This window comes from Thamnophis sirtalis, unplaced genomic scaffold (genome assembly GCF_051295495.1).
Source record: "Thamnophis sirtalis isolate CommonGarterSnake01/CBP01778 unplaced genomic scaffold, rThaSir2_p1.2 scaffold_9, whole genome shotgun sequence".
Classification (NCBI taxonomy): Eukaryota; Metazoa; Chordata; class Lepidosauria; order Squamata; family Natricidae; genus Thamnophis; species Thamnophis sirtalis.
Genome location: NW_028261389.1, coordinates 16,733,831 through 16,750,479, shown reverse-complemented (window position 1 = coordinate 16,750,479; position 16,649 = coordinate 16,733,831). Strand labels below are relative to the sequence as shown.

General features: G+C 44.6%; 1 protein-coding gene across 1 annotated transcript in view; it reads left to right on the top strand.

Annotated features, from left to right (window-relative positions):
* Positions 1-571: 571 nt before the first annotated feature.
* Positions 572-16,649, top strand: part of B4GALNT3 (beta-1,4-N-acetyl-galactosaminyltransferase 3) — an 89,988-nt gene continuing 73,910 nt past the window's right edge. The window contains exon 1 of the mRNA XM_087722537.1: positions 572-949. Coding sequence (XP_087578663.1) covers positions 802-949 — 148 coding nt within the window. The 5' untranslated portion in view covers positions 572-801. The remainder of the gene's footprint in view (positions 950-16,649) is intronic.

The following is a 16,649-nucleotide window of genomic DNA, read 5'->3' as shown; positions in this document are numbered from 1 at the left end:
ACAGAATAGAATAACAAAGTTGGAAGGGACCTCGAGGTCTTCTAGTCCACCCCCCACCCCACCCCCGCCACAAGGGCAGCCTTAAGGAGCCGCTCAAGGACCCTATGCGGGGAGACGGGGCGGCTGGGCGGCGGCGCGCAGGTGCCCGAGGAGAGCTGGAAGGGAAGGAGAGGCGCTCTCATCGGAGGAGGAGGAGGCAGCGGGAGGAGAGCCCGCCCCTGCATCGGGCTCGGCTGGGTTTGGGAAAGGAGAAAGCGCGTGGACGAGACGGCAGAGAAGAGTGCTGGGCAGCGGGGCGAGCGAAGGCAGGCAGGCAGGAAGAAAAGAAGGGGAGGGGGAGCCGGGGCAGATCGCGTAGCTGAGGAGCGAAGGGAGAGGGACGATACCTGCGAAAGGTGGGGCGGAAAGCAGCCAGGGCACGGAGCCCAAAGCAGAAGAAGCGAGAAGAGGGGAAGGAAGGAAAGAAGGAAAGATAAAGAAAGGAAGGAAGGAAGGAAGGAAAGAAGGAAGGAAGGAAGGAAGGAAGGAAGGAAGGAAGGAAGGAAGGAAGGAAAGATAAAGGAAGGAAGGAAGGAAGGAAGGAAGGAAGGAAGGAAGGAAGGAAGGAAGGAAGGAAGGAAGGAAGGACTGACTTCGGGATAACTTCGATGTTGGTGCCCCGGAGCAGCGACCCGGCGCCGGCGAACCCTTGCAGGCGGCAGAGCAGGTGAGCCTCGCGGAGGAACCGAGCGGGGCGAGCGCTGCTACGGCAACAACAACCGCAGCAGCATGTTCGTTTCTTCCGGCTTCGACTGAGGCGGGATGAGGACCCTCGCGTTCCTTCTGGGCAAGGCGCTAAGGAGAAGGTTTCGCCTCCTGCTGGTCTTCGGGCTGCTCGCCGTGGGGCTCTGCGCAGCCTACCTGGAGCTGGTGGTGCTGGCCGACCGGAATGGACACCCCCTGAACCACCGTGAGTGACCTGGGGTCGGTGGATGGATGAGTGGGTGGGTGGTTGAGCAACGGGATCCTCCCTGCTGAAGTAGGGCTTGGAAGGAGTTGGTGGTCCCTACAGGGGCCACCTTGGCATAAAACTGCAGGGCACTTAGTCCACCTGGCATATAAGGTTTCCTGCCTAGGCAGGGGGTTGGACTAGAAGACCTCCAAGGTCCCTTCCAACTCTGCTATTGTATTGTGTTGTGTTGTATTGTGTTGTGTTGTATTGTATTGTATCTCTTTTCAGCCCTGTCTTTAGAAACCTCACAACTTAAGAGCGGGGAGCATCTTGGTAGGTGCCCTGAAGTTACCACCTTTCCATCCTTCTCAGTGAGCCAGGATAGTAGTTCTCCTGGGGGATGGAGGTGGCAGAACTCCACAGGTTGGCATCGGGAGGGCAGGTGGTGGCATTGTCTGTGTTTGTAATTGTACAGGCCCCATCAGCACTTCATCACAGCCCAACATATGCCATGGCAACATTTTCCCCTGCGATGGTCCCATGTGGTTGCCTTCATCTTATCTCGCCAGCCCAGGAGCCCTTAACTCATCCTTTCCCTGTACTTCTAACAACACTTCTCCCTTTAGAATAGAATAGGATTCTTTATTGGCCAAGTGTGATTGGACACCCAAGGAGTTTGTCTTTGGTGCAGATGCTCTCAGGGTACATAAGAAGACAAGATACATTCGCCAAGAATCATAAGGACAACACTTAATGATAGTCATGGGTCACAAATAAGCAATTAATATCAGGAAACAATATCAACATCAGTATAAAACATAAGGATACCAGCAACAAAGTTACAGTCACACAGTCCTAAGCGGGAAGAGATGGGTGATCGGAACGATGAGAAGACTAATAGTAATGCAGACTTAGTGAATAGTTTGACAGTGTTGAGGGAATTATTTGTTTAGCAGAGTGATGGCGTTCGGGAAAAACCTGTTCTTGTGTCTAGTTGTCTTGGTGTGCCGTGCTCTCTAGCATCGTTTTGAAGGTAGGAGTTGAAACAATTTATGTCCAGGATGCGAGGGGTCTGTAGATATTTTCATGACCCCCTTTTTGACTCATGTAATATACAGGTCCTCAGTGGAAGGCAGGTTGGTAGCCATTGTTTTTTCTGCAGTTCTAATTATCCGTTGAAGTCTGTGTCTGTCTTGTTGGGTTGCAGAACCAAACCAGGCAGTTATAGAGGTGCAGATGACAGTCTGCATTATAAGATACAATGACCATGCGGGAGTTACGTGCCATATGAGTCACCCCTGTTCTTCGTGGGGTGGGGAACCCATGACAAGGATGGCAGGATGTTGTCTGACCGTACAAATGGTGAGTTTGATGCTGGGATAACTTTTGCCAATTCAAGGATAGGTGGATAATAGTTGGGTTTTCCCAACTAAGCAGTGGGGAAAATGCCCACAGTAAGGCTTAACGGGGCAAATGTAAATACACACAGTGTTTAGGGTGCTGTTAGTGTGAAAATGCCTATTATTATATGATGGACTAAACACTTATACAGGTAGCTCTCGAATTACAGTTCATTTAGTGCAGTGTTTCTCAACCTTGGCAACTTGAAGATGTCCGGACTTCAACTCCCAGAATTCCCCAGCCAGCATTCACTGATTTAGTGACTGTTCAAAGTTACAACAGCACTGAAAAAAGTGACTTTATGACCATTTTTTCACAGAGACAACTTTGTGGCATCCCCATGATCATGTGATCCAAATTCAGATGCTTGGCAACTGGCTCATATTTATGACCGTAGCAGTGTCCCGGGGTCATGGGATCACCTTTGGCGACCTCCTGACAAGCAAAGTTAATATGGGGAGGCCAGATTCACTTAACAACAGGGTTACTAAATTATCAGCTGCAGTGATTCACTTAGCAACAGAGGCAAGAAAGGTCGTAAAATGGGACCAAGCTCACTTAAGAAATGTCTTTCTTAACAACAGAAATTTTGGGCTCGGTTGCGGTCGTAAGTCAAGGACTACCTGTATTAGCATTTCATTTAAAATTAGGCAGAAATGTAAGGATTCTGGACAAGTACCTAGGATGCAGTCCTTGACTTACAACAATCCTTGGCTTACAAGGGTTTGTTCAGTGACTGTTCAAAGTCACAATGGAAAAAGTGATTTATGACCAGTTTTCACACTTATGACCATTGCAGCATCCCTAGGGTCACATGAGCAAAATTTGGCCACTTAGGAACCAGCGTGCATTTATGATGGCTGCACTACCCTGGGCTCATGTGATCACCATTTGTAACTTTCCCAGGTGGTTTCTCACAAGCAAAATCAGTGCTATCGTCATTTCATGACAACATAATTCACTTAACAACTGCGGCTATTTGCTTAACAACTGTGGCCCAAAAAAAAGACCTAAAATGGAGCAAAACTCACTTAACAACTGTCTTGCTTATCAATGAACATTTTGGACTCAATTGTGGTCGTAAGTCAAGGACTACTGATACTGGTTTCTTCTGCATGTCCAGTTGATCCAAAAAGGGACCAAATGTGGTGACAGTGTTAAGTTGGGACAAACCATCTTAAAATGTCTCTGGTTATAGGTTGTGGTCCTTCTGTGAACTTTCCCAAAAACACTTGGATTCATGTCAGAGAGTGCACAGTGTGACTATGTGAGACAACCCAGGAGCAAATACAATAACCAGAGGCTTGTATTTAAATAGTGGTTTTATCTACAAAGAATATATACATACACATACTTTAATCGGACCTCAAACAAACAGCAATTGGCAATTACAACATGGAGGCACACATGGAGGGAGAGATACCCCCCAGCAGGGCCGCTTCTTATTACAGGCTCTTAAAGTGATATCAGCCCCCAAATCTTGCTGACTCATTCCCGGCATTACATCATCGTAGCAGGGGTTCAGCTCTTAAATCTTTACCCTGACAATTCAGAAATCTACCTTACCCATCGACTTCCTTTCTCCTTCTTCTCTCGACCAACAGAATAGCTTTTGCTTACCTATCATCTGTTCATATTACTGTATGTTTCAGAGTATAAGACACATCTTTTTCCCTCAAAAAAGAGGCTGAAAATCTGGGTGCATCTTATACACTGAATACAGCATTTTTTGCTTCCCAAAACTCCTTCCCCTTCACCAAAATAGCTGGGCATAGCTTTTAGAAGGCTTTCAAAGAGCTCCTGGGGGCTGGGGAAGGTAGAAATGAGCAAGAAACAGCCCATTTTGCCTCCCTAGCCCCCAGAAGCATTCTATAAGTTTCCTAAAGGCTATCTATGCCCATTTTTTTTGACAAAAAACAGGCCCGTTTTTGTGTAAAACAAGTCATTGTTTTGCTTGTTTTTGTCGTCCCCCCCACCCCATAGGAGAACTCTACAAGCCTCCTAAGGGCTATTCATGCCCTTTTTTTGAAAAAAAAATGGGCCCGTTTTTTGTGAAAAATGGGCCATTTGGGGGAGGTTTGCAGAGTGCAAAAACTTTTTTTTAAAAAAAATTCCTCTTCAAAACCTTCCTGCATCTTATATCTGGTGCATCTTATACTCTGAAAAGTACGGTATATGCTCATAAGGTGCAGGTTTCTGCCTGTTGAACCATCATCTCAAGGGAGCAGTCTTTATTTTTTCCAGGAGTGATTGCTTAGTTCATCTTATTATTAGCATTTCCATCTTTGTAAATCATTTATGTCTTTCTTCCTACTCTGTCTTTCTCAATTTCATACTTATAGAATGGAAAAATAACTGCTTTACAGATTGTGGTTTTTCTTGCCATACAGATAACCAAACTTATTCGTCATAAATTTGTCACTGCCTTTCTTCTAGGATTCAGAGGCTGTTCATATTTTTCCTTCCCCCCGAAAACCATCAATTGTTATCAATTCACTAAGCCTGCTGGTTGACATTACCTTTGTCTTCTTAATATTTAGGATTAAGCCAAATTTTTCACATTCCATTTTAATCTTTCAATGAATTCTTCTACGTTGCCTTTACTTTACAACCAGAAAAGTGTATCTTTAGCCGTTAGGGTTTCTGTGGTCAGTTTTAATTCCAATTGTCACCTTTTCTAATCCTTCCATTCTTCTAAGGCAGTGATGGCTAACCTTTTTGTTGTTGAGTGCTGAAAGCGCATGCGCGCCCACACCCATAATGCAATGCATGTGTGATCACACCCCTGCATGCCCCATGAATGTGCATGTGACCCCCATGTGCGCCCTGCCCCCCACACATGCGCGCATGACCCCCAGCTCCCTCCACCCCTGCACATGTGCAAAACTCCCTGAGCCCCTTGCCCCTGTGCATGTGTGCACCCCCCATGTGCCCTGCCCTGCATTCATGTGTGCATGACTCATGAACCCCCATGTACCTTGTCCCCCACGTATGCACGCATATCTCCCGCATGCCCCCTGCACATGTGCGGCAGAGACCCAAAAACCAGCTGGCCAACAGGAGGTGCACGCACATGCATGGTGGAGCTTAGCTGGGGCGAAAACTCACATGCCTGCAGAGAGGGCTCTGCGTGCCACTTGTGGCATGTGTACCGTACGGTTCCACCACAAAACCGCGGTCGACTAAAGCACGCTCGACGAAACCGCGTAGCTGACGTCATCACAGCGTGACGAAAAAAGCACGCTGTGAACGCTAAAGCTAAAATTAACCCCTAAACCTAAACCTAACCCCCCGAAACCTAACCCTAAACCTAACCCTAAACCTAACCCTAAACCTAACCCTAAACCTAACCCTTAACCTAACCCTAAACCTAACGCTAAACCTAACACTAACCCTTAACCTAACCCTAAACCTAACCCTAACGCTTAAGCTAACCCTAAACCTAACCCTAACCCTAAACTTAAACCTAACCCTTACCTTAACTTGAATCAGCTTGCTTTCAAAGCGCTTTTTAAAGCGCCCTTTTTTCTCCACGGTCGCTGTTGTCGCGCTGCTGATGACGTCAGCGACGCGCTTTAATCGGGCGCGCTTTAGTGGACCGCGGTTTTGTCGTGCCACGGTACCATACGTTCTAAGGTATTTGCTGATAAACTAAACAAATATAGGTTCAACATGCATCGGTCCTCGATATTTTGAATTACTTTCAGTTTTTTTCATTCTTTTATTTTTATTCTCGTTTATTTATCGATGAATATAAAGTTCCTAATATTTTCTGGCTTATTAGTTTCCTTTTTTTTAAAGGAAACAATTGCATCAACTCATTCAAGCTGTCTTGAGTTGAAACCGAATGCCCATATGTAAGTAAATTTGCTTTGTAACTGTAACGTCAGCTTCTTTTTACTGCCAACTATATGATATTATGCTACTTGTATAATTTTACTACCAGCTTCTCCCTTGACTCTGCGTGTCAGAAGCCAGTTTTGAAGGACAAACATGGTGATCCCATGACCACATAACATTTGTAAATTTACCACCGCTTGAGGAAAGTTCCATTTGCAATCACGTGACGGTCCTCAGAGCAAGGACTAATCGTAAAGCCATCATAACCTTGAACGGCCACTAAACAGGGCAATCCTGAAGAAAGGATTACCTGCATAATACATAAAGCTGAGAGACGGGACACCTCTTTAATACATTTGTATTTTCTTTAAGGCACTTTAAGGTCAATGCAGCCTACTATATATGAATTATGAGACACGGTAGCTCAGTGGCTAAGACGCTGAGCTTGTTGATCAGAAAGGTCGGTAGTTCGGCGGTTCGAATCCCTAGCGCCCCGTGATGGAGTGAGCTCTCGTTACTTGTCCCAGCTTTTGCCCACCTAGCAGTTGGAAAGCACGTAAAAATGTAGAAAAATAGGAACCAGCAGTCCGTGAGCCTTCTGTGTTTAGTCATGCCAGCCACATAACCACAGTGACGTCTTCAGACAGTCTTGGCTCTTCGGCTTTGAAATTGAGATGAGTATCGTCCCCTAGAGTTGGGAACGGCTAACACCTATGTGTGAGGGGAACCTTTACTTTTATATATGAATTGGCCATTCACTGACAGCAGGGCCTAAGGGCAGGATTTTATAACTTTACGCAGGCAAAGGCTACGTCATTTGCTTTGCTGACTGGGGAATTCTAGGTAGAAACTGAGCAGTGGTGAGATTCAAATAATTTAACAATTGGTTCTCTGGCCTAATGACAAGCTGGGTAGGTGTGGCCAACTCAACATCACTCTGGTTGATGGGCATTTTGTCTTAGTTGCTACAATGGTAATAAGGCTTAACTGGAGAGGCAGTTTCTGTAAGCAGGGCAATAAAGATTAAGCTAGAAACAACACCAGAATGTTTCCTTCCTGCCTTCCTGACAGGATTAGCCCTGTAAAGTGGAAAAAAACAAAAGGAGATTTCTTCCAATATCCGGTTCTCTGAACTGCTTGGAAAGTTAACAACCGGTTCTCCCGAATAGGTGCGAACTGGCTGAATCCCACCACTGGAACTGAGGTATTCAAGTTGTCAAGGTTGAGAAACACTGAATTATATACCAAGACATCAAGTCATTTTTTTTTGGGATTGGGTTTTGTTTTTGCAATCCAATCTTGACAGTTTATACTTTATGATTTGATGGCCATTGAGCTTGAACAGTTCTGATTTAGTCAGTAAATCAGTGTTAATTCTAAATCCTGCAGCCCAGGTCATTTGATGAAGTAAGAACTTAAGGGAGGATCTATAATAGGAGTGGGTAATTGATTTTCCCTGAAGAAACTAGGACCACAGGTAGTCCTCTAGTTATGACCACACTTGAGCCCAAAATTTATGTTGCTGGGTAAGACATTTCTTAAGTGTCTTCTGTCCCCCTTTTCTTGCCACAGTTGTTAAGCGAATCACGGCAGTTGTTAAGTTAGCCACACAGTTGTTAAGTGAATCTGGCTTTCCCTTTGACTTTGCTTGTCAGAAGAGGGAATGAGTTCACACACCCCACTTAATTTTGCACATGTGCAAATGAAGCTTCATGCACTCACCCGCAGGCTGCACTGCCCAGTTTCAACAGGCATCAGACTGGTACTGATCTGCAGAGCTACCAATTCTGTGGGTGTGGCTTGCTGGGCGTGGCTTGCTGGGCGTGGCTTGCTGGGCGTGGCAGGGGAAGGATACAGACAAAAGCTGTTTAATATGCTAATTTGACAAAATGATACAAGCGTGGTGTCACATTCATATACCACGTACAAATGCAGGACTATTATAAGAGATGCATTATAATAGTTACAATAAATTACTGTACTATCATTTTAAGTTTTATATTGGGGAAATGTGTTATTATAAGAAGTGACTCTTTAATTTTTCTCATTCTGTTATATCTCATGGTTCAAATATTTAATCAATATATTGCATAACTCTTTGTGACATGAACTGTATACATAGCTGATACTTTCTCATAGATACTGTATGTGCCCTTTGTAGCTATTAAAATGAATAAAGGAAGTTCATGTAAATCAAACTTTGGAACAAGAAGGTAATACTAATTCCTTCAGGAAAAGCGGAAATACCAAAGTGCAAATTCCATCTAATTCAGAAAACATTTTTATAGGTACTGTTCATTAAAAAAAAATCTTCTGTATGTATGGATACTGGTTCCATTTTTCCCACATCAAAGTTTTGACAATGAAATATAACAGAATGAGAAAAATTAAAGAGACACTTCTTATAATAACACATTTCTCCAATATAACACTTAAAATGATAATACAGTAATTTATTGTAACTATTATAATGTATCTCTTATAATAGTCCTGCATTTGTATGTTGTATACGAATATGATACATTTGTCATCTGTGAAAGGCAACAAGATAGGACTACTTTGTCAGATTCTGTTCAGATTAAAGGTAAAGGTTCCTCTCGCACATAGGGGCTAGTGATTCCCGACTCTAGGGGGCGGTGCTCATCTCTGTTTCAAAGCTGAAGAGGCAGCGCTGTCCGAAGATGTCTCCATGGTCATGTGGCTGGCATGAATAAACGCCGAAGGAACACGGAACCTTCCTGCGAATGGTGGTTCCTATTTTTCTACTTGTATTTTTACATGCTTTCCAACTGCTAGGTTGGCAGAAGCTGGGACAAGTAACGGGAGCTCTCTCCATTATGCGGTGCTAGGGATTTGAACCGCAGACTTTCTGATCGACAAGCTCAACATCTTAGTATGGATGTGTGAAAATCTACACACTCAAGGTAGATTCAAATATAGTTTAGTTGAGACTTCATAAATACCGGTAGTATATACAGCATTGTGCTATTATGAATAGTAAATGGTACCATACTACCTGTACTATGTAATATTTACTCTCTAGCACAGCTAGAAAGAAGTTCCCTGATGATGGGCCCCAACATGAGTCTGAAAGTTTGGAAGAGTAAATTTCCAAGATTAGATCCTGCAGTATAAATAATCCTTGACTTATAGCCACAATGGAGCCCAAAATTTCCTTTGCTAAGCAAGGCGAGTTTTGACCCATTTTATGTCCCTTTTTTTAACCATAGTTCTTAAGCGAATCATTGCAGCAGTTAACCAAATCATGTGGTCATTTAGCAAATCTTGTCTTCCCCCATCAACTTTGCTTGGCGGAAGCCATCCGGGAAGTTTACAAATCAGTGGTGGGTTCTTATCGGTTCAGTTCGAATGAACCGGTAGTGGTTTGGCGGCCTGGGTCGCTGGAACCGGCAGCAACCTAGGCCTGCCACGCCCCTGAACCGGTTCTCCGGGCAGCGCCATAGGTGCCGCCATTTTGTTTTCCGCTTCTGCGTATGCGCAGAACAATTTTTATTACATGCCGGTTGCCAAGCGCCCAAATTTTGATCATGTGACCATGGGAGTTTTGCAACAGTCCTACATATGGAAAACAGTCGTAAGTCATTTCTTCCCAGCTTCAAACGGTCACTAAATGAATGGTTGCAGATTGAGGATTACCTGTAATAGGATCCAGTCAAAGTAAGCAGGTAACTATGATGACTTAGAAGTCCTTGTTTGCTTGGTGTGGCTGTCCCTCTTCTGCCCGTGCATGTGTGTTATGTATATATAAATAATTTCAGACTCTTAGGAGACATGGGTTCTCTTTCCTTCACATAGCAATTTAAAAGACAGCTGCCAAAAGCTGGAGGAAAATATACCTCTGTTTAGTTTAAGGATTTGCTAGTGGCTTGTGAAAGTAGTCTTTGAGACGGCAAGCACTATCACGCTGCCAGTAAAGCGTTTATTTTGAGGTGTAGCAATTTTATTTTTTTTAGTTTGCTATTTTAGCTCAGCAAAATTTCCACCTTTTGCAGGTAAAAGCCGTCTCTAGTTTTTATTTTATTTTATTTTTTCTTTTTGTAGAGCAGATGGTCCCAAAAGAAGGCCACAAGGGCTCTCGGAGATACAGCAGTTCCAATATTTTGTTTATTCTCTGCTTTTATTATATGGCTAAATCTGTCTTCACAGTCCCCCAGGTGAAAAAAAAAATCTAAATGCAAGCAGCAGTTATATAGCAGGGCTCCTGCTGATGCAATAGCACTGTCTCTACATTTGTTTTTCTAAAACCAAGGTACTTCTCTCTCTCTCTCTCTCTCTCTCTCTCTCTCTCTCTCTCTCTCTCTCTCTCTCTCTCTCTCTCTCTCTCTCTCCCTCCCTCCCTCCCTCCCTCCCTCCCTCCCTCCCTCCCTCCCTCTCCCTCTCCCTCTCCCTCTCCCTCTCCCTCTCCCTCTCCCTCTCTCTCTCAATAATTTCCCAGGCCAGGAAATGAGCCTTTACAAGATCAGTATGTCTGTTGGTAACAGAACATTCTCTGTTAAACTCTTGATGTCTACAGTGGTTTCCCTGGCTAGGAAGGTAGCGGGTTGAGACAAGCTGTTATATGATCTCTGCTGGAAAACAGTAGGCTGCTTCAGTCTAGGGGCAGAAAACACCAACAGCTGATCCTGAAGTACAACACTTAAAGAACTTAACCTTTGCTGTTAATGACAAGGGATGCTCAGAGCTTAATTTCAATGCCACCTGAAGGACTGCTCAGATTTAAACCTTGCCTGGGCATTCTAACAGTATAGTACAGGGGTTGGCAACTTGCAGCTCTGGAGCCACATGTGGCTCTTTCATCTCTCTGCTGTGGCTCCGTCGCTGGTTGGTGCCACAATTTTGAGAGGAGCTTCTGGTTGGACAGGGGGGTGGGGAAGCACTGTGGGCCAGGAGGAGACTCTATGGCAAGGGGCAGGTTTTCCGGTTGGCTCCACAATTGATAGGACTTTCGGTTAGGACAGGTAGAGGAAATAGGATGCCGCGCTAGGAGGATACTCTATGGTGGGGGGAACCAGACTTCTGGTTGGCTCCAGAATTGAACAGGGGGCTTCCAGTTAGGACCTTTGTGGTTCTTTGTGTGTTTAAGGTTGCCAACACTTGGTATAGTAAGATGCACTGTGCGCTTGTTTTGGCTTGGCATGATGCGCCAGCCTAAGTCTGTGGGTTTTAAAAGCATGTGTTCTTTATATGTGATCCATATTTTACTTACAGCCTCAAGCAGGAGACAACACCTGGTTCAACTTGTTTATGCCTGGAAGCTAAGAAAGGTCAGGCTGGGTTCATACTTGGTATGGATTCCACTGGAGAATTACTAGGGCTGTGGGACAGACTGGGAAGTGAAACGATTAAATCCCAGGGACATCCCAGTGGCACATAATTCCTGTAATCCTAACAAAATAACTGCATGGTTGTATTAATGACTTCATCTGGAGTCAAGCTTAGCTCCTAGGAGACTTTGCTTACTGAGAATGAAGCGAAGATGAAAACGTTGCCACAAATGATTATAAACAATATTTTTTTTCTCCCATTAAAAGCCACAAAACAACTAAAAAAAGAACTAGAATATTAAAATCAAACAGGGGCACAGCAAAAATTCAACAGTGTCAACAGTTGCTATGTAGGTTCAGGACTAACTACTGTTGGAAGAAATGTCCATCTGGGTTCAGTTCCAAGTGGGAAGAAAGACACTGGAAACATGGAGGCTGCTTGGAAAGATGGTTTAATGGTGGACAGGACAACATGGGGATTTTTTGTCCTGGGCAAAGAAAAAGCACATGGGTGGGGGTGGGAGAGAGAAAGATTTATACCCTCTCTTGGGCCCCGCCTTAGAGCTTCCTGTTCCTGTGTAAGAAATGTATTCTGATTGGTTGTCAGACTCCCATGGGGCCATGCAGGGGTAACTTTGTAGTGTCCTGAGTCCCAAGCTTGATTGTTATCTTGCTGGGAGATGTAATCTCACCAGGTGCCATGTGGTGAGTTCTGTTGCTAGATGGGTAGAGGGCTAATCCTACCTCCATTGGACCTTGGGTGTGGGCATTTGCCTATGAATAGACCCATCTCTTTATCTCTTAAGTGCTGATATCTTCTGTAGGCTATTGAAGAGGGTGGGGGCTATTAAGAGTGAACCTGCTTCCTGCCTTAAAAAAAAACATGTTTCTCCATTTCTCATCCAGGGAAATGTCATATTCTGCCTTTTTAATATTTCCTAGAATATTTCATTCTTCTAGGAGAGGGGTGAGTGCTAACTTCCTACACTATGATATAATGAATCAGAGGAGAAGGAACAGTCTCATAGTTAGGGTCACCTATGTTCCAAAAGTTCCCCCTCAGGTTGCTACCTAGTGAATCCCCGAGACAGATGCAACGTTCTTAAGATGGGATCCTCAGCAGATCTTAATGCTCAGACAGATGCCCAGGAAAACATGGGTCTGTCAGATAATCATCATCATCTTTCTAGCCATTGTCTTTCTATTGTAGGATGAAGGCCTCTTCAACATGCTTCCAACCTAAATGGTCCCGAGCTTTCTTTTGCCAACTGGGCCCACCATACTTGCTGATGTCATTGATCCATCTTGTTTTAGGTGCCCTTTTTCATGGATGCTTTTTTTATCATGTGGGATCCATTCTATGACTGCCATGGTCCACCTGCTATCAGCTCTTCTTGCTATGCGACCAGCCATTTCCATTTCCATTCTTTTGCTTGCTTGATGATATCGTATACTTTTACAGATAAATCTTACAGATGAACAGAATTAGAAAGGACCTTGTAGGTCATCTAATCCAACTCCCCTCCCAAGCAGAGGACTATAAGCATTTCTGACAAATGGCAGTCCAGTCTCTTCTTGAAAGCCTCCAGTGCAATCTCCAAAGCAACTTCTGTTCCATGGGTTAATTGTTCTCACTGTCAGAAAATTTCTCTTTATTTCCAGGCTGAATCTCTCCTTGGTCAGTTTCCATCCATTATTCCTTGTCTGCCCTTCAGGTGCTTTGGAAAATAGTTTGACTTTCTCTCCCTCTCTATTCGAACACTGCTATCATCTCTCCCCTGGTCCCTCTCTTCACTAGACTAGATTTTTGTTTGTTCTCTAATCCATGTGCTGGTCATTCTCTCTTGTCTTATAATGCTGAGCATGTATTTTTCCATGGCTCTTTGCACCACTCATAGCTCTTGTATCGATTGTGAGATTAGTGTCCATGTTTCGGTAGCACACAAAAACTTTTCTCTTGAGGCATAGAGAGAGGTTGATATCTAATCCTAATCCCAGGATAAGATTCTTGAAATTTTAAGGGGTGGGGAAATCATATGGGCAGCCAATGCAATTCCTTGAAATAAGCCTTATTTATTTCTTAGTTGGGATGCGGCAGCTCAGTGGCTAAGACACTGAGCTTGTCAATCACAAAAGTTGGCAGTTCAGCGGTTCGAATCCCTAATGCTGCATAACGGCGTGAGCTCCCGTTACTTGTCCCAGCTTCTGCAACCTAGCAGTTCAAACACATGTAAAATGCAAGTAGAAAAACAGGAACCAACTGTGATGGAAAGGTAACAGCGTTCCGTGCACTTTTGGTGTTTAGACATGCCGGCCACATTACCACGGAGACGTCTTCAGAAAGCGCTGGCTCTTTGGCTTTGAAATGGAGATGAGCACCACCCCCTAGAGTCAGGAACGACTAGCACATATGTGTGAGGGAAATGTTTACCTTTTATTCCTTAGGTTATTCCTTTGAATAGTTTAATGAAACATCATTTTGCATTGACTGTGACATCTAATGGCAATCGCAAGGGCAACATCTAGCACAGTGCAATAATCAGTTTTGAGATTAGCACTAGAAGGAATAATGTGCCTGGGGTACCTTTACCCAGGAACAGCTGGAGCTGGAAAAACACATTCTTTGCCAGGAAAAAAAACCACTTGTGTGCTTCCATTCAGGGTGCTGGATTTAGAAGAATCCCCAGAGTTTACCCATCTGTCCTTTCAAAAGGAATACAATCCCATCTAAAGTAAGTAATCTCCTGGAATAAGGCAGCTGCCTATAAGGAGGTGCCTATAATGCACACCTCTATTTTGGTGTGATCATGTGGAATCTTCCTGTCCAACGTATCCAGAGATATTTCTAGAGTCTTTACGATAGCCTTCTTAAGAATTAAAAGGTTGTCCGTCAAGAGGAAACCAAAGCTAATTCAATCCTCTTATCAGACTGAAATAGATCAGATCATGCATATCTTCTAAGCGTATCTGAGTATCTGTACAAGTCCTCTCGCAAGCAGTCTTTCTAAGGTCTGTGGGAAGTAACAGGGTACCAAGGCTGCAAATATTCTGATTCAAACATATCTTCCTCAGTTGGAAGCACATCGGTCTGTTCAGTTTGATTTCATCCTGACTGAAGGTTGAATAATGTTTATGTTCATACTTATAGTTGTTAATTATCTGATATACTCGTATATTATAAAGTAAAAGTTCCCCTTGCACATATGTGCTAGTCGTTCCTGACTCTAGGGGGCGGTGCTCATCTCCATTTCAAAGCCGAAGAGCCAGCACTGTCTGAAGACACCCCCGTGGTTATGTGGCTGGCACAACTAAATGCCAAACGCACATGGAACACTGTTACCTTCCCACCAAAGATGGTTCCTATTTTTTCTATTTGCATTTTTACATGCTTTTGAACTGCTAGGTTGGCAGAAGCTGGGACAAGTAACGGGAGCTCACTCTGTTACGTGGTGTTAGGGATTCGAACTGCCAATCTGTCTGATCAACAAGCTCAGCGTCTTAGCCACTGAGTCACCACGTCATATTACTATACTAGTATATTAAGATCCCTTCTCTTTCTCTGAAATTCCCCTGAAGTTACATGAATTCAATAAAATGAATAAGGTCATTAAATGTCATGGCCTGGAACTGACTGACCATCTCAGCCCCCTGAGCCTCCAGGTACCGGTACCTGGCCTTGCACTCTTACAGGTTTTCCCTCTGCTTGGAAAGCCTATGCTCGTAGTCCTCAGTGAGGTGCTTCTTCTGAGCCTCCTTCTCGGTCAGATCCAATTTGAACTGAGCCAGATATTTTGCTAACTCTTTCTCATGGTGGCTGCTTATCTCCAATAACTGCTTCCTCTTGGGGCCCTGAAGACCCTGGGTGGGGAGGCGAGGAGTGGCTGGGAGGAGAGGGACAAGTAGAGGCTGTTGAGGCGTCCCTCGATGTGAGTGACCTCAAGGGGGCCATGCCCACCCAGTCACATGGCTGCCTAGCCACGCCCACCCAGCCTGTCATTAGGTAGATATTAGTGGTCCGTGGGATTTAATAATGTGAAGTTAGTGGTCCCTGAAATCTGGAAGGTTGGTGACTCCTGATGTAGAGCAGCAGTGGGGAACTATGGCCTCTTTATGACCTGTGGACTTCAACTCCCAAAATTCCAGAGACATGGTCATAAAGGGTCCATAGTTCCCCACCCATGATGTAAAGCAGTGTTTCTCAACCTTGACAACTTGAAGATGTCTGGACTTCAACTCCCAGAATTCCCCAGCCAGCATTCGCTGGCTGGGGAATTCTGGGAGTTGAAGTCCAGACATCTTCAAGTTGCCAAGGTTGAGAAACACTGATGTAAAGGAATGGTAGGTTTTATATCTATCCTGGCGCCCACAACTCTCAGCAACAAGTTATATTATTAGCAGAGTGGCTGAAAAGAAAGCGCTCAGGCCAAACTTGTTCTTCTGAATTTTCCACTTCTTGTTTCTCTGCATTTTTCAAATAAGGAACATTCAAGTCCTTTCCCAGGCATTCTGGATACACAAGCTGTGTATTTGTTCAAATTACTACAGTTTGTAAAGAAAAAAGAGCACCACAGTAATAAAGTCACCTTCCTACTCTATCCCTGTAAGTGGACTGTTTGCAAATTGTTATTTGGGGTAGGGGGTCGGGATGGGAAATAGAGAAACAAAAAGAGGTTATTTTTCTAAACAACTTTTCTCAGCCGGCAGGCAGAGTTTAATCGCTGAAATGTGTTGGAAGAAATGCCCTTCTGGGTTCAGTTCCAAGTGGGGAGAAAGACACTGGAAACATGGTGGCTGATTGGAAAGATGGTTTAATAGCAGACAGGATCACCTGCCTTGAAGATGTTGGGTGAAGGGGAAAAAGGGGGAAGAGATGCTGAGAGTCCCTGGGTTTTATGCCCTCTCTGGGCTTTTGAATTTGAGCTTGCATTCTGATTGGTTCTCAGACTCCCATGGGGCCATGCATCCATCCAGAGGGAGAAAAACGGCCCTACAGGTAAACCGGAAGTCAGGAAATGGGCTGTTTCTGGCCTCGGGGGAGCAGGGGAGGTTGTTGTTGCCCTCCCCAGGCTCCTAGAAAGCCTCTAGAGCCTGGGGAGGGCGAAAAATGGGTCCATCATGCACCAAAAGTGGGTGGGAGGACGGGGGGTTGCACACGCATGCGCGGGGGAAGGTGTCGCGCACACATGCGTGGG